General features: G+C 44.5%; 1 protein-coding gene and 1 long non-coding RNA gene across 3 annotated transcripts in view; one reads left to right on the top strand and one right to left on the bottom strand.

The window, feature by feature from the left end:
* The window catches only part of LOC132592649 (uncharacterized), a 75,362-nt gene extending 57,107 nt beyond the window's left edge, over positions 1–18,255 (top strand). The window contains exons 4-5 of one of the 2 annotated variants that reach the window (XR_009558162.1): positions 5,750–5,861; positions 18,042–18,255. This is a non-coding gene — a long non-coding RNA (uncharacterized LOC132592649). Of the gene's footprint in view, positions 1–5,749; positions 6,237–18,041 lie in introns of those variants that run through there. The other variant, XR_009558161.1, reaches the window with a different exon arrangement.
* The window catches only part of GLI2 (GLI family zinc finger 2), a 200,149-nt gene continuing 183,698 nt past the window's right edge, over positions 6,230–22,680 (bottom strand). Inside the window, exons 11-14 of the mRNA XM_035128745.2 lie at positions 22,445–22,609; positions 17,150–17,431; positions 13,596–13,932; positions 6,230–11,329 (exon numbers count right to left, since the gene is read on the bottom strand). Coding sequence (XP_034984636.1) covers positions 8,964–11,329; positions 13,596–13,932; positions 17,150–17,431; positions 22,445–22,609 — 3,150 coding nt within the window. The 3' untranslated portion in view covers positions 6,230–8,963. The remainder of the gene's footprint in view (positions 11,330–13,595; positions 13,933–17,149; positions 17,432–22,444; positions 22,610–22,680) is intronic.

The raw sequence follows: 22,680 nt of genomic DNA, 5'->3' as shown, positions 1-22,680 counted from the left end.
CACAAGTGAGAGTCCAGGGTTCTGAACACTCACCCCCCCCCAACTTTCTGAACACAGCCCAGGAGGAAGGAGCGGAACCACTTCAATGACAACTTCATTAAGATCCAAATACTGAAATTTTGCTCAAATGCAAAATTGTACAAAAATTAACTGTAGCTTAGTGTCACCTACTATGCAATTACATTGCAGGCTTCCCACGGTCATCTTCTGGGGCTAAATACAATGTTTTGAAACAGTAGTAAACATTGAGCAAAATGAAACTTTTAAAAATATCTTCATGCATTTACAGCATGCTGAAAATCTGTTTGTTGGTGATGTTGTACGACATTGGTTTGCTTCCAGAATGTTGCCTGCAATTGATCACTCTATATATTGTTTTGAATGAAATGGGCAGAATAGACTATAACAGATGGACATATAGTTTAAGCTGACCAAAGGGACAGCATGTTACACATTAGAAAGCTACAGTTCTTGCCAGGAAAATCAGAATAGTTATTTGTGCTTCTGCCTTTTGTTATATAAAGAATGAAGCAGCATAATGAAATGAATGAAACTTTCAACAAACCTTTTAAGTGGAGATTCTTAATAGTAATTGGTATCTGTGTTGGATACAAAACTATAGAATTGCATATTTCTTTTGAGGAGACAATACATAGCATAAAGTGTGTGAGAGATTGTACAAAAGCATGACATGTCTCTTTGGTGACTATTCTACTTATGCATAGAATGTCACTAAATGTGCAAGTGGGAATCACATCTGGATTTACTTCCTTTCCTAGATTGTTCAAGAATGGAAGCCACATTACTTGACTCTTTTGCAAAGTTAAATAAAGCACAGTAATTCAAAACACTTTTTAAAAAACCCCACACATATTTCTTCTTTAAAAAGGCAAAACTCAGTATGTTTGAACACATTTTGAATGATGAAAGTTCTGCATCCGGTGAATGTCTTAAAGATCAGCCAAGAAAGAAAAAATGTTCACTGCTTTATAAAGAGTCACGCCCCTTGTTCAAGGACGGAATAGTCCTATGACCTTTTCTCTAGCCTTTTGTATTATTAATAGCTAAGGATATTTCTTCAATGGTTCCTCAGTGATTACAAGATGCATGTTTGAGTGCAACCTTTTGACTGGTAGCTGCTGATCAAACTTCATCTGTTTGGATGGGGTCTTACAAAATGTTTGGCAGCCAGATGCAGTGAGTGAAGGGGACCCAAATCTGGCTTTTGCTGCTGATGGCAAAGGAGCCTTATGGGGCTTCATGGGTATACTTTTGGGTGAACCAGCACTGCTTGTCAAGTTGCCTGCCTCTTTCCCTGTGCTTAGGTCCATATTTATAGGTGAATAAATGCTACTGGAGGTGTGGGGAAACTTTGGTCCTCCAGATGTTGCTGAACTATAGCTCTCACCATCCCTGACCACTGGCCATGTGATTTCTGGGGCTGATGGGAGTTGTTCCCTGCCTCTGCTACTGCTCCACCACTGTCTCCATATGAGGACAATTGACCATGTAAATAGCTGCCCCTAGAACTGCCCCTGAGATGCACAAAACTATTAGGATGCTGTAGAAGATTGCCATATAAGATCATGCTGAGTTGCGTGTGTCCTTTGAAAAAGTTAGGGGATTATTTTCAGTAACTCCCCTGTCACGAAAGAGCTCGTGCCAATTCACAATGGTTGCCAAAGAGCTAGGATCAGTCTTGCACGCAGCTGCAGTTGTCAACGTCATGACTCTTCAAGACTTTCGCTCTATACCATCTTTCTGCCTTGACCACCTTTTGCATTTCACATCTGTGAGCCTCTCGATTTCATCTTTCTCTTTGGAAAATCATCATTATTGGACAGTTCCCATCTCTTTTGGGCTCGGGGGGGGGGGAGTGCTTTCGTCCAGCGTTGATTTGCTCTTCATGCTGTGTGGTCTAATCCTTTTTCAAGTTTGTATGAGGCTAGGAAAAAGGCAACACTCCTCTGCTAATGCAAATGAAAAGTAATATTCGTGCTAAGTTAAAAGTTAAAACACCCGAATTCATACACTGAAGCCTTTGTCCCTTCTGAGGACTTCTCTCTTTTTGCAGGACGAAAAGATCTTCATTTAAATCAGGGGTGGCTAACCTGTGTCCTTCCAGATGCAACTCCCATCATCTCTGACCATTGGCTAGGATGGCTGGGATTGATAGGAACCGGAGACCAGCAATGTTTGGAGGAGGGGCTCAGGTTAGCCACCCTGATTTAAATGCCTCTGTGCTACACACACATGCTGCAAAATGCTTTGCACACCATATTGTGCTCAAGTAGCTACCAGTTTGCTTAGTTTGATGGCAGATTCATACTGATTTGCAAATTAATTTTGTCTCTTTGTATACTGAGGGTGTGCACAACTTATTTAATTTGTAATAAATGCAATTAGAGAAATGAATGAGCTATCAAGATTTTTAGAGTATGATCCATCAATGTTGGCATAACTTGTAATCCTGGTCATTATAAATAACAAGGGTCTTTTGCAATATGGAATGCAATTTCCCCTGCAGTTTGTCTCATTACTTTATGACATATGGGTTAATATTAAATTACAATGCCTTAATTTTCAAATCAGAGCTTAATTTATAAGTAAAAGGTTTATAAATTGCCTCTGCAGAAGTAGGATTTGGTGTGTGTTTGTTTGGAACAACCCCCTCCCTTTTGGCATATTTTCTCTAGATTGATCTCCATCCTTACCAGTGTCATTTTCTGCCTAGCAAACTGGAGTCAGAATGAGAAAGATTATGAGGCATTCCAATTTTGGCTCTGTATGACTTTGCAGGGGAAATAGCTCAGTGACAGAGCATCTGCTTGGCATGCAGAAGGTCTTGAGGTTCAATACCATGGCATCTTCATGTGGGGCTGGGAGAAACTGCAGTCTGAAAACTTGGAAAGCCACTGTCAGTCAATATTATAGACCATACTGAGCTATGTGGACCAGTGGTCAAGCTTCTATGTTTCTGAAAGATTTCTAATTCTGACAATGGTCTGAAAGCCTTGGTTGCTATTACATTGTTGAGTTGACACAGGTTTCAGCCTGGTTAATGCTTTGATAGGAGTCCGCTTAGGAACTTGTCTAACAGTGCAATTTTATGCATGTCTACTCAGAAGTAAGCCCTACTGAGTTGTATGAGTTTCTTTGAAAATTTTGTGGGGTATTGCACATGCGCACGCGCACGCGTGCGCACACACACACACACACACACACACTTGTTGTTATTTAGTCATTTAGTCATGTCTGACTCTTTGTGACCCCCATGGACCAGAGCACACCAGGCACTCCTGTCTTCCACTGCCTCCCGCAGTTTGGTCAGACTCATGTTGGTAGTTTCGAGAACACTGTCCAACCATCTCGTCCTCTGTCGTCCCCTTCTCCTTGTGCCCTCAGTCTTTCCCAACATCAAGTTCTTTTTCTCATGAGGTGGCCAAAGTATTGGAGCCTCAGCTTCACGATCTGTCCTTCCAGGGAGCACTCAGGGCTGATTTTCTTAAGAATGGATAGGTTTGATCTTCTTGCAGTCCATGGGACTCTCAAGAGTCTCCTCCAGCACCATAATTCAAAAGCATCAATTCTTCGGTGATCAGCCTTCTTTATGGTCCAGCTCTCACTTCCATACATCACTACTGGGAAAACCATAGCTTTAACTATACGGAGCTTTGTTGGCAAGGTGATGTCTCTGCTTTTTAAGATGCTGTCTAGGTTTGTCATTGCTTTTCTCCCAAGAAGCAGGCGTCTTTTAATTTAGTGACTGCTGTCACCATCTGTAGTGATCATGGAGCCAAAGAAAGTAAAATCTCTCACTGCCTCCATTTCTTCCCCTTCTATTTGCCAGGAGGTGATGGGACCAGTGGCCATGATCTTAGTTTTTTTATGTTGTTTACTCTACAATGCTTAGCTTGTCTTGTAGGGGTCCTAAAGGACAGACTGTTAGTAATTTGACCATAAATAGTAGTAGTAATTTGACCATAATAGTAGTTCCCTTCAGAACACTTAAAGAAGTTTAATAGAATGCTTGGTTGGTTAATCTCATAACTTATTAGATAGATGATAGATAGATAGATAGATAGATAGATGATAGATAGATAGATAGATAGATAGACAGATAGATATGCATGCTGTAATTGAAATATACATGATCACCCTTCTTATTTGCATTGGTTTTCTGGGTGCTGGTGGTGGAAGGTAAGCAGTGCACTTTGCAGAAGAGGGTTGCTGCTCAGTTGTAGGGCACATGCCCTGCTTGCAGAATGCCCCAGGCTCAATCCCTGGCATCTCCAGATGCAGCTGCGAAAGTCCTTTATCTGCAAGCCACTGCAGCTTTCAAAATGCTTTCACAGCATCTGCCCAGAAGGCAAAACATGGGACTGGAAGAGAGGGTCTGTAAACAGGGGGAGTTGATGTGCCTTGCAGATGCAGTCTAAGGAGTCAAGATCAACCCCAAGTTTAAGAGCTTAACTTTGGTCTTGTTTGTTTTATCGTACATTTACAGCCACGTATTTAAAGTGGCAGTTTGCAGGTTTACATGAAACATAAATCTTGGAGGGAGAAATTACCATTACAGGGACAGGTTTGTTTTGTTAGGCCATTTTACTCACACGTTAAATAGCTGTCAGAAAGAGGCCTTGGTTGGTCATAAATTGCCATCCCAATAATACAGACTGCTCTGTTGATTTATAATGCAGCTTGTCTTCCAAATGGATCCAACAGTCCCTAAATAACAAAAGCACTCCTGGTAGAAGATTGAGACCATTCAGGGGGGCACTGGAATGGCTGCTCTTGGATAGAGTGTGACAAAGTCCCACTTTCAGGACAGTGGCTAGTGTTTTTGGCTAATGTGTTGTCCCGATTTTAGGTTTCAAATGAGAACTAGTAAATGAATGAGGAAGAATAACTTTAATAAAAAGAAGAGATTCTTGTGTGGATGTTGGCTTATCAACTTTCAATTTCCAGTAATGGTACATCCTGGCAACATGTCTTGCAAGGATGTCTCTAAACTCTTCTATCATTGCAACATGGACTACATGTCAAATCTAAAATCTGAGACGGCAGTTCCTCTTTGGGGAGGAACCTTGGCTCAATGGTAGAGCATCTTCTTTGCATGAAGAAAGTCTCGAGTGAAATCCTTGGTACTTCCAATTAAAGTTATCAGTTAACCTCTGCTAGAAACTCTGGAGGGCTGCTGCCATTCAGGAGAGGCAAAGGACACATTACAAGATTGTGGACCAATGATCTGACTCAGTAATAGGCAGCTTTGTATGCTCCTCAACTACCTCCTTCCCCATGCCTTGTAGTTGCTTTTGTTGCTAACTTGTTGAACTAGCTGATTACACTCTCTTAAGAGAGTGTATCAGCAGTACTCCCACCAATTGAGAGACAAGCAAGACTAGAGGCCTGGGCAGCCAAGTTCAGTGTCCTCCTGCTGTTTCTGTCCAGATGAGTAAAATACCTGCTGCCGAGGTCATTTTTTTCTGCTGACATCAAAAGGAACAAAGAAGAGCTGCACATACACCATAATTCCACATTCATATTATGCAGATACAGAATTTGCTACTCTCGGGATGGCAAGAGGCACAGGAGAAAAGGACTCCTGAACCTTTTAATAGTTTTGTAGAAGAGATTTTTTTTTTTTTGCAACTGCAGCTTGTCAAGCAGCAGTAAGATATTCTGCACCTGCTGAAATCCCCAGTGCATCTGATCTTTCTTTCCCTTTCTTTGCATCTGGTCACTCCAGAAACAGGATGAATAATTCACCCTTCCTGAGGACCGAAAAATGGCTACAAACTTCCTGAGATCAAGGAGCAGGTTTTCATCTACGTTTGAACTGTGTGCCATCTGAATCCAAGGTAGGGGACAGAACCTTTAAAACTGTACAGATTTTAACCAAATGTGTATAGTGAAAATATAATGTATGCGAGGGATCACTTCTGGTGGTGTAGCCACTCTGAGAAACTGGTTTTTGCAGGTTTTAAAAACCAGGAGTCTGTTCCAGCAAGGAGCAACAATAGTCAGAAAAAAGAAAAATGCATGGGAAGTATGGTATGCAAAGCTATTTGTTTGCTATTCATTTGGACATCTCTTAAGAGAGTGTAATCAAATTTTGCATTGTGGTTCCTGAGATTAAGGAGCAGGTTTTCATCTCTGTTTGGATACAGTTGGATGGCATTTTGAATCAAGATGGAGGACAGAACCTTCCTAAGCTGCACTGGTTTTTTTCTTTCTTTCTTAAGATTCCCAAGCAACACTGAGGATGAGGCTGCTAGTGCCAAACCATTTGCACCATTTATAGAGGTTGAAAGCATATATTGGCCCATTTAAGGGATATAGCTGTGGCACCCTTTCTTAACTGAGCAGTCATTCATTCATCAGGGAACAGGGAGTAGAGTTTGCCTTGCATTGGCTGTAGCCTCTGATGGTCAGGATTTGACCCAGAAGAATCAAGGCCATGATCTCACACCTCATGTCAATTTCTCCAAGAGTCCACTTATTAGTAAGTTGTAGCTAATCACAGGCCCCTTTATCAACTTTAACATCTTGCCTATGCACTTACAGTAACTCTATAGTGTGTGAAGTGGCCCATCAATGAATCTGCACTGTGCTTTTAAGCAAGGCTTCTGCTGTGACTTCAGCCTGGATAGGAAAAAAGTAATAACAAATGGAAATTATGAAAAAAAATTACTTTTTTAATGTACAAAAACATTTATATACAGTTACAGCATGTGACTGCAATCCTTATGATGTAGAAAACAGCTAAAAAGGTCCTGAAGGTATAAAGACAGAACAATTCAGCTACAGTACTCTTATTAATATACAGAATATATATACAAAGCCAGTATTGTTGTTATAATACTATTACAGTAAAGGCAGGAAGACCACTTTGTAAAGCTGAAGAAAGCAATAAGTGGGTGACTTCCCCACCCCCATGTATCCATGGAAGATGGCAGCTTGCCACCAGGCAAAGTTCTGATCCATTAATTCAAGGGGCATCCGAAACCGACTTGGCCCACTAACACTCTAGATTATTGTAATTCCACGAAAAGTTCAGTGATCATGATTCACACAACCAAGCCATTCTGCAACCCTTTTATAATTATCGCTTGAAGGTCATGCCCTGTAAGGAGGCTCCACCAGTCTTGACTAGGCCAACAGGTTATACTGCAGTTTGAAATAAAGGATGAACATCAAATTCACTTGATCAAAGTTCATTCACAATTTTTGATTGCATTCTGGTTTCACAGTTAGATAGATACTGACAGAACACATGATACTGCAAACCCCAGAAAATCCTGTGGAGTTTATTCTCTGCCTTCCCCCCAAGGTCAGGTCTTGTATTTAGCCTTTGCAAATGAGAAATTAATAAAGAATGCAATTTTGAAATCTTTCACTCATTTCAGTGGGACTTCATGCCTAATTCTCATCTTAATTTTTTTGATGTGATTAAAGTCATGACCAAAGTGATATTTTCCTGACATTTTGGCATGGTGATTCTGCTCCTGTACGATTAGATTTAGCTTTTATGGGAGTTTCACTATAATAAGGGTAACCAATGCAAAACTGATGTGAAACTCTTCCTCTTGAAAACTCTGCCATGCCAAAAACTTGTCATGAGAATTGTGCTCCTTTTCAATGGCACCGTATACCAGACATAGAGAGACTAGTGAATGGAGGGCAAACACCTTCTGCCTATAACATAATCAAAAAGTACCCCAAAGTGATAAATGTGGCTCTGATTTGGCCATCCCCTTTGTGCTTTCAATTTCAATGTTTAGAAAGTGATTCGCAGTCTTTAACACCATTTTGTGTTATGCATGGCAAGGAACTTTGTCCGACTAGAATAGAAATGATTTTAAATTAGTGGCATTTTCAAACCTCCACTAAATTCTCTGTGATATAAACCAACTTGTAAATATTACCCTCTGATTTAAAAACAAACAATTCCACACAGGGCATCCATCTTTCACATCTCCTCCCCGTCAATGTGTCCCTCTCAAATGTCTTATTATACAGACTGCAGTGCCTTACGTTAATGTATCCTTATTTTATATATGCTTTAAGATACGCTTTAGTTGACGTTAATGGACAAGAGATGCCTTGACGACTCAACAACTAATGCATAGTAAGGCACTTCGCTGCAAAGGAGCTGATGCTTCCTGGCTAAGCTGCAAGCGACAAAGAGCTATATTGTCTGCATAAACAATGCTGTGCATGTGTGCATTCACACACGCATGTGTGTGCATGCTTGCACCATCTGGTCACAAAGCAAAGCGTTCAACACACACAGTATGGCTTTGGGTCAAAACTGCACCCATCCATTTGTAACTGAAGTGGGCAAGAAATTGTATTTTTGCAGTGATAATTAAGGGAAAACCAAAAGGAGATAGCAAAGCAGGTGCAGTTTCAAAGTCAAGCTTCTCAGTATTTTTGCCCACAACTCTCTAGTGTTCCACATCTGGCCAAGTCCCATCTTTTTTTCCTGTAGCTGAAGCATTGAGAAACTACTGAAGCAATCCTAATAGATGCTTACTCAGAAGTTAGCTGAGGTGAGTGTGGCTTACTACATAGGATTGCAACCTATGAGACTTTCAGCCTATGGCAAGGGAAAATAGTGGAAGCTGATGGTCAGAATCTTTAAATGATGCCAAATGTGCCATTGTTTTACAAAGGTGGACACTTTAGATAAATGTTTTAGAATGATGGTGGCATCTTTGATTGTTCTGAAAAACAAGCACAAACATAATGCAAGAGGTGCACCCTTTCAGTACTTCTTTTATGAGGTTTATACATGTTTGTACAAAGACATTTTTCCTGTGTTTGGAATCCCTTTAATGCATTTAATACTTGTAAAAAAAAGGTCTACTCTATGGAAACCTGTTTTTTTTAAATAAAAAAGCATAAAATTGCTTAGCATGTAATCTCTTGGATACTTCTAGACAGTTATGCTTTAAGTGTTAAGACATCATGTTCAGAAATTTACTTTCTTCTGCTAGGGTTGTCAACATAGAGCTCATGTCCCCTATTGCCATATTACTAATTCCAGCTGGTATGGATGGCAGTGTCAGAGAGTTTCGGGGAGTTGTAAGGCGGGAAGAGTTCTGGGAGAGATTCTGTAGGATGCTAGGGCTCAGGGTTCCTGACATCAGACTTGAATGGTCACCATCGTCCATGATGGCATCAAAATCTATCTGAGGAGGCTCCAGAACCTGTGAGTCCACAGTGCTTGATACTTGATTAGCCCCAGGAGATGGCATTGTGGCTGGCTTGATGTTCAGTGCACACTGCTGTTGTCTTACACTACAGTCTGCATGGGTATTAAAATTCCCATTTTGTTCATACATGTGTATTTGGCCATAATAGTGCATCAAATGGTTTCCCCCCATGCTGTTGTTGTATTGCTGTGGCTGCGATGATGCTACACCAGTTGTTCTCTTGGAGGTGAGCTCTACCCTTTCCTGCCCTGGGCTCACATCATTGGCTGGGTGAGATATTCTCATGTAGCCCAAGTGTTGCATAGCACACGCCCCTCGGTGCCTGTTTGCTGGGCTGGGATTAGGTGGAGGATGAGGCTGAATTAGACCAGAAGGGAAGCTCTGTGCAACGGTACCTATCATATCCTGTTGTGGCTCAAAGCCTTGCTGACTGGAGGTCATTAATGCAGAAGGTTGATGGAAGACCTCCTGTGTCATGGGAAAGTTCACGTGGTTTGGCTGAGACGAAAAGCCCGGCTGATGTCCTGGTTCCTGTGTCACCTGACTGTGCATTATGCATTCTCTGCTACTGTCAACCATTGAAGTGGGATCAGCCATAATATCTATCTGCTGAGGATGAGCATGGGGCGCAGGCTTCAATACCATGTTGTTACAGGGAGGAGAAAGCTGGTTGAGGTCACCCCCCATTGTGTTTGGGCTCAGCATTTGATGAACCTGATGGTACGCTTCATGTGAGTTCAAATCTGGATTGTTATTGGGTCCCGGATTCACCTGTTGCTGCCTTAAGTGCATGCAGTTTAACCTTTGTCCATCTATGCTTGTGTTTTTCTGCACAAACTGTTGCAGGTTTCCATTCATGTTGTTTTGACCCGTCTGCATCTGCTGATGGCTAAAGTTCTGATACTGGCCAAAGTTCTGCTTTTGATGAACCACAGCTAAGTTACGTGGAGGGAACTGCTGCTTTGCTTGAGCAGAGGATGCTTCCACCGTACCTGAGCTGACTTCATTCCACTGGACGGGCATGTTGTTCTTGCTCAAGTCAGAATCTGCTCCAAAGTTCATGTGACACTCACTCATCACTGGAGCTGCATGATTCATACCCACATCTGGAGCAGCCACCCTGCTGAGTTGGCTTCCCAAGTTGCTGTGTTGCACTTTTGCATTCACTTGGAAGTTCTGCATTTCATTGCCATAGCCTATGGAAGAGTTGTCTGAGGCCATGACACCGTTCTGCGATTTGATGTATTGCACTACGTCATCAGGTAGCACAATGTCATCATCTCCGACGGAGCCATCGGCCTCGCCTGGCATTGATTCCATGGCAACGTTCTCGGTGATACTCGGAGGCCGTGGGGAATAGATGTGCCTGGCAAGGCTTCCGTCAGAACGTGCAAAGTTTGGAAAGCCAAAGTTCCTTCTGTCTGCAGGAGGGTGGAGGGGGTTCATACTGTTTGTGCTGTTGAAACGATGGACTCTAGGGAGGGAAACTGGCTCTCCAGCAGGTCTCCTCACCGGATCACTTGCACGTCTTGCATTGTTGCCTGGCCCATCGTGAGCAAATCCCAGGGACGCACCGTACCCATAAGCATTGCTGTCACTGCAACGCCGTGGCCCAGGAGGAAGGCGAAAGGAAGGCAGAGCAGGCTCTGGCCCATCCAGGAGGGAAATTTTATTCCTCAGGGTCATCCTTTCCATGTTAGGCAGGGGGGTAGGTGGAGGGCCCCCTGTGGCAGCAGCATACTTGGCTTTCAGCCTGTACTGCTGCACTGGTGTGAGGTTCAGAAGACCTGGGATTCCGCTGCACCGGCTGGCATCGCTCGATCTGCGAGAGGCATCCGTGGAAATGGGGTCATAGGAGTCAGCAGAGCTTGTGTTGTTTGGCCGGGTTCCAAACTGTGACGCTTCGCTGGAACGGCGGCTGGAGAAGTAAGGGGATATCCCTGATGACCTGCGGCTGACGTAGGCAGAGCTGATAGTGCTGGTTGAGCTGTCGCGACGTTCTGCTAGTTGGTTCAGCATTGTGACCTCGTTGATGGACAGGTCTGTTATCCTTGGGTTAGGCAGCGCTACAGAAGAACCACCACCGCCCATGTTGTCCAGTAGACAGCCTAGTGGAGAGTGGTAGAGAAAATAGACTTGTTATTCAGTGGATAGCGGAGAGGCAACTCGGTTGCCAATGCTTCATTACTTGAACTCATCTTACCTCCCTGTTTCCCCATATACCAAGCATCTACCACATGCAACATATTCAGGCTGTTATCAGGGTTGCTTACCACGTGCTGCGGACAGCAAATAGTATTGAAAACATCTGAAGATGGTGTGACAGAGCCACTGTTGCCCATTGCTGTACACACTCATATCCTTTGTTTGGCTGCCAAGTTTGGTCAAACAGGTTTTGCAGGTTTTTGAAGTGCTACCAAATAGGCTTGATCTGTGATAATGCACACAAGATGACTCTGTCATATCAGCTTCAGCTCTTGGAAAAGGGGGTGGGGAGGGAAACAACTGTCTGTCCCCAGCAAAAGGAAATGTAGATTGCAAAGGACAACAGGGACCTGGGCACCGAAAAGCAATACAATGACTGTTGCAGAGTCACACATTAAATTACCACCGAAACAGCTATGAGAGAATGTCTTAGGGCTATACTGTGTCAGAATGAAAAATATGATGGGCACAGCTTCCTTTAAACAAGTACCATCAATCAGCTATGAAGAATGATTTCAAAGATTTACAAAGAGGAGTCACTTCCTACCCAGAGATGATTATAATGCAGTGCTGTACAACTGGACCTCCCACGTCCAGTCTTTCCTATTGACTTAGCATACTCCTGGGACTCCACACTTACTGAGTTGGTAAATATACGCCACAAAAATGTAACAATGCCATTTTCATGGTGAATGAAACAGTTCCTCATAGATCATTTAGATTTCCCCTCTGAGCCCAGGGTACTCTAGGAGAAAAAACTGAGAGCAAGAGGAAGGAAATTTGCCTGGGAAGGCAAGAGCCTTCTTTTAGTACGGCAGTTTCTCAGGGAGACTAGGAAGTGCATGTTGTTGTTGTTTAGTCGTTAAGTCGTGTCCGACTCTTCGTGACCCCATGGACCATAGCACGCCAGGCGCTCCTGTCTTGCGTGCTATGGTCCATGGGGTCACGAAGAGTCGGACACGACTAAACGACTAAACAACAACAACATGCACTTCCTAGTCTCCCTGAGAAACTGCCGTACTAAAAGTGCATACAACCTTGCATACAAGTGCATACAACCTTGCAATATGATATCTGAGTTGGAGAGTTCAGCAAACTAAGTCTGGTTGCATGTTCTATGTTTGGGTTTGGATCCCAGCTCAACCCTTGTATTGTTTTAAAGTGGGGAGGAAGGAAGTGCAGGGGATTATAATGGCAGGCAGGGGCGTACCCAGGATCAAAACTGGGTGGGTGGGGGGAGAGAGGGGCAAAGAGAGGGAAGGAAGGAGGGAGAGAGGGAAGAGAGAGAAGGAAGGTAGGGAGGAAGGGGTGGGTGAGAGAGAGAGAGAAAGAAGGAAGGAAGGAAGGAAGGAAGGAAGGAAGGAAGGAAGGAAGGAAAGAAGGGGTGAGAGAGAGAGAGAAGGGAGGGAGGGAGAGAGAGAGAGAGAGAGAGAGAAAAGAAGAAAGAAAGAGGGGGGAAGGAAGGATGGAAGGAAGGACGGAGCTCCCGCCCCCCCCCAGCTCAGGCTGCTCCTCCCCCCAACGTTCCTGTCGCTGGCTGCAGCCACAGAGGGGGCGAAAACAGCCCGATTTCAGGCTGCTTCTCGCCCTCCCCATGTTCCTGTCGCTGGCTGCAGCCACGGAGGGGGCGAAAACAGCCCAATTTTGGGCTACAGTAAAATACGGTATTTTTTTAATTTTTTATTTGCTTCTGGCTTCGCCCATGACGGCAGGCCCTTGAAACACTAGCAAGGTAAGCTGTGAAATCATAGAATTGTAGAGTTGGAAGGGACCCTATGTAAAGATAAAGGGACCCCTGACCATTAGGTCCAGTTGTGACCAACTCTGGGGTTGTGGCGCTCATTCTCGCATTATTGGCCGAGGGAGCCGGCATACAGCTTCCAGGTCATGTGGCCAGCAGAACCAGAGCAGCGCATGGAAATGCCGTTTACCTTCCCACCAGAGCGGTACCTATTTATCTACTTGCACTTTGACATGCTTTTGAACTGCTAGGTTGGCAGGAGCAGGGACCAAGCAACGAGAAGGGAAGCTTAAGGACCATCTAATCCAACCCCTTGCAATGCAGGAACATGCAGCTGTCCCATACAGGGATTGTTATCAGCACCATGCTCTAACCAACTGAGCTGAGGTAATGCTTATGGACAGATCTCAAACAGTGGCAAGACTTACCATTGCCTGGGATGGGAGGCAGCTTGGTATTTCTGACTTGTGGGGCCGGATTCACCCACGAGCAAGAATCCTTCACTGTCCTGAGTTTCTCTTTCTTGAGCTGCTCAAGGCGTTGCATGGTTGTAATTTGTTTCCTCAGCTGCAGACTGACGGTTGAATTGCCAGATGAGACCGTCGAATCTACAACAGGAGTGCCATCCTCCAATGCGGTCAGGTCCCCCAGACTTCCCCCACTGTGCATGTTCATTTCGACTCCACTGTCATTGTTGTTGGTGCTCCCAAGTGGAGATGGTTCACTGCTGCATGAGGATTGGCCACCAGGACTGGACTGATACATCTTAGAGAAAACAAAGAAAGAGGAGGAGGTTTGCATCAATGTGATGGTTCTTCCGCAGTATCAGCTTTGCTTTGCTAACATCTATTATGGCTGCACCAAATTTTCTCATTTCACAGTTCACATCCACAAACTAGCAGGATCAAGGCAAGGCAAACAAATTACGGGGGGGGGGTGCATAAGCTTGCTGAAAACTTCAATTGTTCCACCACCCTTTCCTTCCTGTGGTTGCTCCTCCTTCTCTGCACCATTCTAGCATTCCTTTCCACCCCTGCTTTCTGCCATATTCTGCCCACATCGTTACTCCGATGATTTTGACCAGCATGATTTTGTTTATAGGTGTCCATGACATCATCACATCAGATGTGATCTTGCAATGTTGCTGGCAAAAACCACAAGTGTTAACAAAACCTATTGGATTAGATCACAGCAAGGGCAAAAAAAAATATTTATTTTAAAATATTTATATGGTGCTTTTGGGGGCAGAACCCATCCAAAGCAGCTTCTGATGATGATGATGATGATGATAATAACAATAATAATAATAAATCAATATTACAGGAAGAAAGATAAAAGACCTGCATAACTTCCATACTGTAATATTCCAGTCTCCCTCCAGTGAGGGAGGGAAATACGAACAAGAAAAATAGTGTTGAAATGAACAGCATCAAAAAGTACTTAAAAATAAGAGGCACTTGGGGAGATTTATGAAAACAAACCTTTTAAAAGGCAAACATATACAACTTAATCCAGCATTTATTTTATTTTTTAGAGAGCATAATTTCACTGTGAAAATTTGTTTTATTTTGGTTGTTGCTCAGGCTCCCCATGACTGAAGGGATTGGGACTGGTTCTTTTAGCTGGGTAACCTGTTTTCATCACTTTGTGGATTGGCATATACTTAAAATGTGTATTATTCATTCCAGTATCTTTTGTACTGTATTTATTTATACTACAAAACGGGATACTCATGGGAATGTTTAACTTAGCAATCATCAGTTTTGAAACAGTTGTAGAACTTTTTCGTGTCTATCTTGCATCACTGGAATTTTGTACATTAAAAGAATTAAAAGCCATACCAAGCAGTCACCCCAGCCCCAGGCTTCAATCAAACTTAACTAAGCCAGGTCTGTTTTCTGTGTAAACAGATCCTCATTAGGTGATAAAGCCAATGTGTTCATTATTGCCCACAAGTGTGATGGCACTGTAGTGTGGACACAGGTTTTCCATAAGATAAGTGATTAAGCTAATTTTTATGCCTTTTTCAAACACGGGTATGTAAACATCAGGGAGCTAAAAGCCCTGAGGGTGGATTTTCTTTTCTGTTAACTTGGAAGAACTGTATGTGCTCATTCAAGAAACTTAAGCTCTTGATGAGTTTCTGAGATAAACCTGGAACATTAGAAGATCTTTTCCCCTCCACAAACTCTACACTGTGCCTGTTTGTCTGCAGCAGAATCAAGCCCAAAAAGCTTCAGGCACAGTGCACGACTTGTGGTTCAAAGGACCTTACATGCTTTTCCGACAGTCTTTATAGACAGATAAGGGCATGATTTGCAGGCTTAGGTTTGGTAAATGTTTTTTTTATTAGGAGGTATATTTCACATTAAGTAATTTATTTGCAATAAAGGTTAAATGTTTTCTGCTGGCTCAAAGGAAAGGCTCTTTGCTGTCCAGGCTATGGAATGATGATTTACGATTGCTGATCCTAGATGTCTGTAGAGCTGGAATGCTAGATGACACTCGGTTTAAAGGTTTCCTTCTTTTTCACAACATCTCAGTTCCACAGAATACAGCAGGGTGGGTGGGTGGACAGTTCTTTCCATTGTCCACCTAAGAACAATAGATTTGCTGTGAAAAGAGAAGGTCCCAGGGCTCCTTAGAGCCCCACATTTACTAGAGAAGGGTGAGATGCTAACTAGGAGATGTTGGCAATGCCATCTGTAGCAAAGTGAGCTCTGAAACAGGCACAACAGCATAGGAATGTCACCATGCATGAAATCTATGACCTGTAATGCCACTAGAACAGCTATGCTGGCAGCACAGGCTAATGGTGTGACACAAGTCTTATTTAACAATTGCTGCCACCGCTTGGAATATTAAACGGATCAGCTTTGCCTTATGCCTGGATAAATTTGGCTCCAGCCTGTGCCTTATCCTAACCCTGCCCCCTCAACTGAAAGTAAGCCATAAAAAGGGGTAATTAGTGAAATGCCAATATGGAAAGGATGAAGTAGAAAGAAATACAGACCATGGCTATTTCACCCACACATTCTGCTTTGGCACCTGGACAGATATGCACATTTTATGTCTTTTGTACAGAGACTATGACAAAGACAGTGTATTTGCTCACCTTAGTACCGACTGTCCTTGTGAAGTAGAGTAGAGAAAGTTAAGAGAGGAGAAAGAACAGGTTGTTAGAACACAGACAGCACAAAAGGAAAGGGCTGAGGGTACAGTGGATGGAGCAGTGGAGAGAACCAAAAAATAATGGTGGATTAGCAACATCCACGACAAAGGTAAATGAATGTTTGGCTTCTTAAAATACAATACGTAGACATGGTTAATTATTATTTCTGTTGCATCATCAGTGTGCATGGCACTTTGCAGAGTGCAAGAGGTCATATCACAAGGATGTTTTGGGCATGGTATATTTTGCTTGAATGTAGAGTATAGTGGTACCTCCAGTTGTGAACAGGATCTATTCCAGGGGTCCGGTCGCATCCTGAGGTTTTCACAACCTGGAGGACCGCTTCTGCGCATGAGCGCGGCGCGGTTTAGCACTTCTGCGCATGCAGCGAAACCTGGAAAAATACTTCCAGGTTTGCCGCGTTCGCACCCTGAAGTTTACATAACCACGTAAGTGGAGGTACGACTGTATTGAGAGTGCCGTCTATTAAGAGCCAGCTCCGATATATGGAAAAGGGAAGTGTAGGCAAATCTTGAATGAATTTTGTTGTCAAAAGTTAAAACCCAGCTGGAGAGAGAGTGAGAGGGAATGCTTTTCTAAATGCTTGCAGCAATTAATGTCTTTGTTAACATTGCAACATTGCTGCAACCCTATGAAATATTTAACATGGAAAAGAAAATATGCATAGGATTAGTGAAATCTGAGCTGGGAGATTTGAAAAGGTGGTGGTAGGGAAAAGTGGGCAACTTTGTTTGCCACTTGGCACATTAAATGTCATCACCAGTATTTCAAAGCAAGTGCATCTCTTACCACAGAGTTCTCTGTCTTTATTGTTTTGACTTGTAAGCAGTCCTCCATGCCTCTGGTGGTGCTGTTTGCCTCAGCTTGCTCGTCTGAAGTCTTTCCACTCTGCTTGGCACTTGCTTCATTGTCGCTATTTTCCTTCAGTGCAGGTGGTCTCAGGTGAACATCATTGCGTTGTTTTTTGGTGACATGGGCCTCTGGCCCGTGCACAGTCTTCACATGTTTCCTGAGGGAACTGGGGTCTGTGTATCTCTTTGTGCAGCCCGGAATTTTACAGACGTAGGGTTTCTGCCAATGGGAACACATCTAAAGTTAGACACCTGAAGCAGACAGAAATATACGAGACACAGTTCAATGACAATTTTGCTTGAATGACAACGTTGGTGTGAATTTGGAGCGGGCATGGGTGGTCTGAGTTTGAATGTGCCATATCTCAATAGGCAGTGATTTTTGCAAGCACTGATCCAACATACAGCAGATTCTGTGATAGCTGTGTGCAGATCTCCCTCTGACAGACTAGTTTCATTGGTTTGGGCATAGTCATGGCTAAAGCAGGCCACCAAAATCAATAGAAATGATCTCAGTTGTGAGTGACCAGCTTAAGTTCCATTAATCTAACTAGGAATAGTTTTAGCATTACTTAGTCTGGGTCTGAAAAAAACCATTGAAAAAATCAACTGAAATGTAGTTGTGCCGAAAAACTTTTCTCATACCCCAGATGTAGCGTCTTTCTCTGAGTTGCTTAGGACTGATATGTCCTGGGCTGCTGGTAAGGGTGTGTGTGTGTGTGTGTGTGTGTGTGTGTACAGATGGATAGATGAAATTGTCCTGGGGTGCCAACGCAAAATACTCTAACACCTTTCCTAATAGTATTTTGCTTGATTTGCATTTGTTCCAGTTGCCGCAGGAATGTTAACAAGGATTAGCGTGGGATATGGCTGAGATGTACAGGGAATCTCTTCAAGGAAACCTTTCTGCTGAAATATGGTAGCCTGGGAGGCCAGCAGGAGGGAAAGAGGCACCCTATTTTACAGAGAGCCAGAGAGACATGCCAGACTGGATTTACAAGCCATCAGATCTCCCCCACATCTCCATCACCTGTCAGGCGGGTAAGCTGCTATTGCTGCACGGTGGAATCCACAGACATGCAGTGCTTTTGAAGAGGATAATGCTGTAACTATTGGAACTATGAGTCACTGATAACCACAACACAAACAAAGTTAAGGACTGCACAGCTGGAAAGAGAAGTAAGAAAACAGGAAGGTATGCTGCCCCTCGCCTCCCTGCCAGCAATTTATCCATTCCCAAATCCAGAGTGCGTTTGCACAAATGTGGTTAGAGCAGGATAGCTCCTGAGATACTGTTTCTGAAGGGCTGAATTCATATTTTAAAATGCCATTCCAGGCTAACTAGCTGCTTAAAGTACTTTTCCACTGGGATCTTGGAAGGGGTCCATCCAAAGAATAAGCAGGTATACATTCTTCCAAATTCAGCAAGAAGTGAGCATTTACTTTTTCCTATGTATCTCTTTGCCTGGTAGATGCAGAGCAATGTGCTTTGCATTCAGAAGGCCCCAGGTTAAATCCTCACCATCTCCAGGTAGGACTGGGAATGTCCCCTGCCTGAAATCCTGGATAGCTGCTGGCAGTCAGTGTCGACAATACAGTGGTGCCTCACTAGACGAATGCCCTGCTAGACGAAAATTTTGCTTAACGAAAGGATTTTCTGATCGGAGGTTGCCTCGCTATACGATGAGGTTTTCTATGGCCACCGCTTCATCTTGCGAGCGTGGCCATAAAAACCTCCGATCAGAAAATCAGGGCATTCATCTAGCGAAAGGGGAACCAGCTTGTAGCAAGGGAAGAAGGCAAAGGAAGATCAGCTGAGAGCTGTCATCGCCTCTCAGCTGATCTTCCATTGCCTTCTTTCCCAGCTGCAGCTGGTTCCCCTTTGTGTTCCGCTGGTCTCTGCCCCGGCAGAGACCAGCGGAACACAAAGAGGAACTAGCGGGGGAGGAACTAGGTGTCCACCCATTTGCCTTCGCCGAGAAAGCCGGGCGCCTTCTGGGGGAAGGCAAGCTGGGGACACCTAGCCCGCCTGCTTGCCTTCGCTGAGAAAGCCGGGCGCCTTCTAGGGGAAGGCAAGTGGGGGACGCCTAGCCCGCCTGCTTGCCTTCGCCGAGAAAGCCGGGCGCCTTCTGGGGGAAGGCAAGCGGGCGGGCTAGGTGTCCCCCACCTCCCTTCGCCGAAGTTGCGCTCTATGTCGGGGGAGGCAGGCGGGAGGCGGCGGCGGGAGAAGGTGTTCCCCCACCGCCGCCTCTCGCCCCGCACCACCGGCACGGAGCGCAACTTCGGAGGTCTCAGAAGTTGCGCTCCGTGTCGGGGTAGGCGGAGGCGGGAGAAGGTGTTCCCCCGCCGCCGCCTCTCGCCCCACACCACCGGCACGGAGCGCAACTTCGGAGACCTCGGAGGTCTTCCCCCGCCACTGCTTCTCGCCGCGAAAAGCCGGCATGGGGCTTGGCGGTGGTGGGGGAAAGGCAGTGTGTGCGTGGGAAAGCGGAGGATTCTCCGCTCCCCACCCCACCGCCCGACAGAGCGCCCCCCGGAGCCGAAGTGCGGCGCTGCGGGGGCTTTTCGCCATTTGCCTTCCCCGAGCCAAGGGGGAGGCAAACTGCGAAAAGCCCCTGGCCGCAGCGCCGCACTTCGCCTCTGGCACTGGCTTGGCAACGGTGGGGGAAAGGCGCAGGATTGTTCCTTCGCCTTTCCCCCACCCCGCCCGACAGAGGCGGATCTGACGAAGCTTCGTCCGATCCGGCTCTGTCGTCGGCAGCAGCGGCGCTTGCTCTCTTGGCTCGGGGAAGCGACTGCCTGCCTTCCCCGAGCCAAGAGAGCAAGCGCCGCCACCGCCACCAGTTCCCCCGGAGCCCATATGAACGCATTAATTGACTTTTAATGCATTCCTATGGGAAACGGTGCCTCGCTAGACAAAATTTTCGTAGGACGAATTGAGTCCTGGAACGAATTCATTTCGTCTAGCAAGGCACTACTGTACTGAGACGGGTGTGTGGTCTGATTCTGTATTAGGCAGCTTCCTATGTTTTTTTACCCAGAATAATTCATGTGCGCTATTATCTCCTCCTACATTAGGTGGGCTGCTGCACAGTTTGGCTTGAACAGTGGAGGGTAACAAATCGTAGCCTGAAGAATGGTTTGCATTGGAAGCAAGAAATAAAGGACATAATAATAATAATAATACCCCGCCCATCTGGCTGGGTTTCCCCAGCCACTCTGGGCGGCTTCCAACAGAAGAATAAAATAATCAATTAAAGATTGAAAGCCTCCCTAAACAGGGCTGCATTCACTCACTGCATTAGTCACTCATTAGGGCCAACCTTGGGAATTCTGCCAAAAACAATTCACCCCCACTCCTTTCAGAAAGTTCCTGAACTTTTCCCTCTGCAGAGTCCTCCGGAGTCAGTTCTGACCATCTGGTCTTTTGGGGGACTGAGTATTAAAGTTCCCCTGATGAGTAACAGTTGCTGTCCAGCCAGTTGTCAGAGGGAGAATTTTACCTGCCATTTTTTAGTAGAGAATAGATGATGCTCTGGCCATTTCTGTTTCTTCATCTGTGTGATCATCTTGTAAAACCCGAGTGTGGAACCTGAGGGCTGCATTCCTTTGCTCGTTCCTTCATGATGGGCTCCAGAGCCAAAATGTGACTGAGCAACGGATGTGACTCTTACTTTTGTATAGTAGGTTGCGTTCCATTCATGGAAAACCCAGAGATTTCTACATGCCCTGAAATGCAGCTTTCTCTCCATCCAGACAAGTAAGAGGCATTATTGCAGCTCAAGGCCACATTCAAGGAGGGCATGGAGGAGGGTGGTTGAGAGGTATTGGACGGCGAGAGGAGGCATGGGGAAGGGGGCAATGCCCTAGAGACAATTATGGGGGCCAAATAGAGAGGCCAGAGAGGGTTTGCAGTCTGGAGGTTTCCCACAACGTTGCAGAAGTAGTTGCTGACTAGAAGTAATACACAATGGGTTTTGGGGTGTGTATGTGCTGGTTTGACACACATGAAACATGCTCACACAGAGCTCCCCACTGCCTATCCTTGACTCCTAACCTGCAGCGTCTCTAATTCCCCTTCCACTCCATTCAAACTTCTTGTATTTACATGAAAACCAATAAAAATTATTTGGGTAGAAACTTCAAACAACATTTTTGCCATGCCTGGAACTAATCCATTCCATACAAATGCAGCTCTACTTAATGAAGCAAATTATATGTTCTGTTTCTGAAATGGCCATATCACTTTGCAACCTTATTTTTTCAAAATACTGTAAAGAAAGACCTCAGTTCCCCCTCCTCATATTGGCATAGTGTATGCCACGTTTCTTACCAGTATCTTTGTAACCCTTTTCTTTCTCTAAACCATCCTCACTCTACCTTGCCTCCAAGCCCTCCTGTGCAATGAAACAAGCACATTGCCATATTTGTATGAAAAGAAATTGTCGATTTTGCAGAGGGGATTAAAAAATAGATGGAGAGGCATATCAGTCTGAGATCCCTAACACCCAAAGTTGGCTAGACTGAGGCTGTCACTTTAAAAGTCCTGTACCCATACCAGTCTACTTACTCATAGTAATTCATATTCATCATTACAAATGAGGCTAGAGGCTAAACCTGGCCCGGTCACAGCTGTTTTCAGAACTTTGGAGCATCCCGCCTCCCTGCCATTTTCTTAATTAGTGGTAATATAAATTTCAACCTCGGCATTAGCCTTTTGCAGTAGACCATCACATGCTTTACAATAAATGCAATTTCCTGCCCTCCCCCAGCTCCTAATAACGTATCTTCATTAGCAAGGCTTAACAAAGCATTTGCCTTGTGCTCTATCTAGCCTTGCGTGTCCACAAGGCAGGAACTGCATTAGGCTTGGATCCTAGCTCTGTGGGGCTTCATTCCAAAACAGCAAACATGAGGAGCTGCTCAGGTTAGGAAGGGCTTGGTATGTGGCAAGAACCAGACCGTGGGCTCAAAACTTGGGAGGATGTCTGCTCAATGGTGTGGTGGTTTCTAGGTTGGCATTCATAAATATCTAACTAGCAGAGTCTACATTTCCAGCTCAGCAAATCTTAAAAGAGCCATGTGTCATTATGGTAGTAATTTGCTATTCATTATGGTAGTAATTATACACACACACACATACACACACACAATCCAAGTGTGTAAATATTATTAGCAGCATTTAAATAAAAACAAAACACCTTTACCTGTTTTGGTGAAGGCCTTCACCTACCTCGTTGGAATGCGTCCTGTTCTGGTGTTTTGCTCGGTCAGAAGCATTAGAAAAGGCCTTGTTGCAGCCCTCATGTTCACAGACGTAAGGTTTTTCACCGGTGTGAGACCTCAGGTGTGTCTTCAAGTTCTCTAGCCGTGAATAGGCTTTGGAGCAACCCTCGAACTAAAACAAAAGAGGAGTGTTAATCAGCTGGAGGCATTTTTCCATCTCATCTGCTTTCAATCTTCACCTCT

Source organism: Zootoca vivipara, chromosome 1 (assembly GCF_963506605.1).
Source record: "Zootoca vivipara chromosome 1, rZooViv1.1, whole genome shotgun sequence".
NCBI lineage: Eukaryota > Metazoa > Chordata > Lepidosauria > Squamata > Lacertidae > Zootoca > Zootoca vivipara.
Note: the sequence above shows the minus strand (reverse complement) of the source record. Positions and strands in the feature narration are given on the sequence as shown.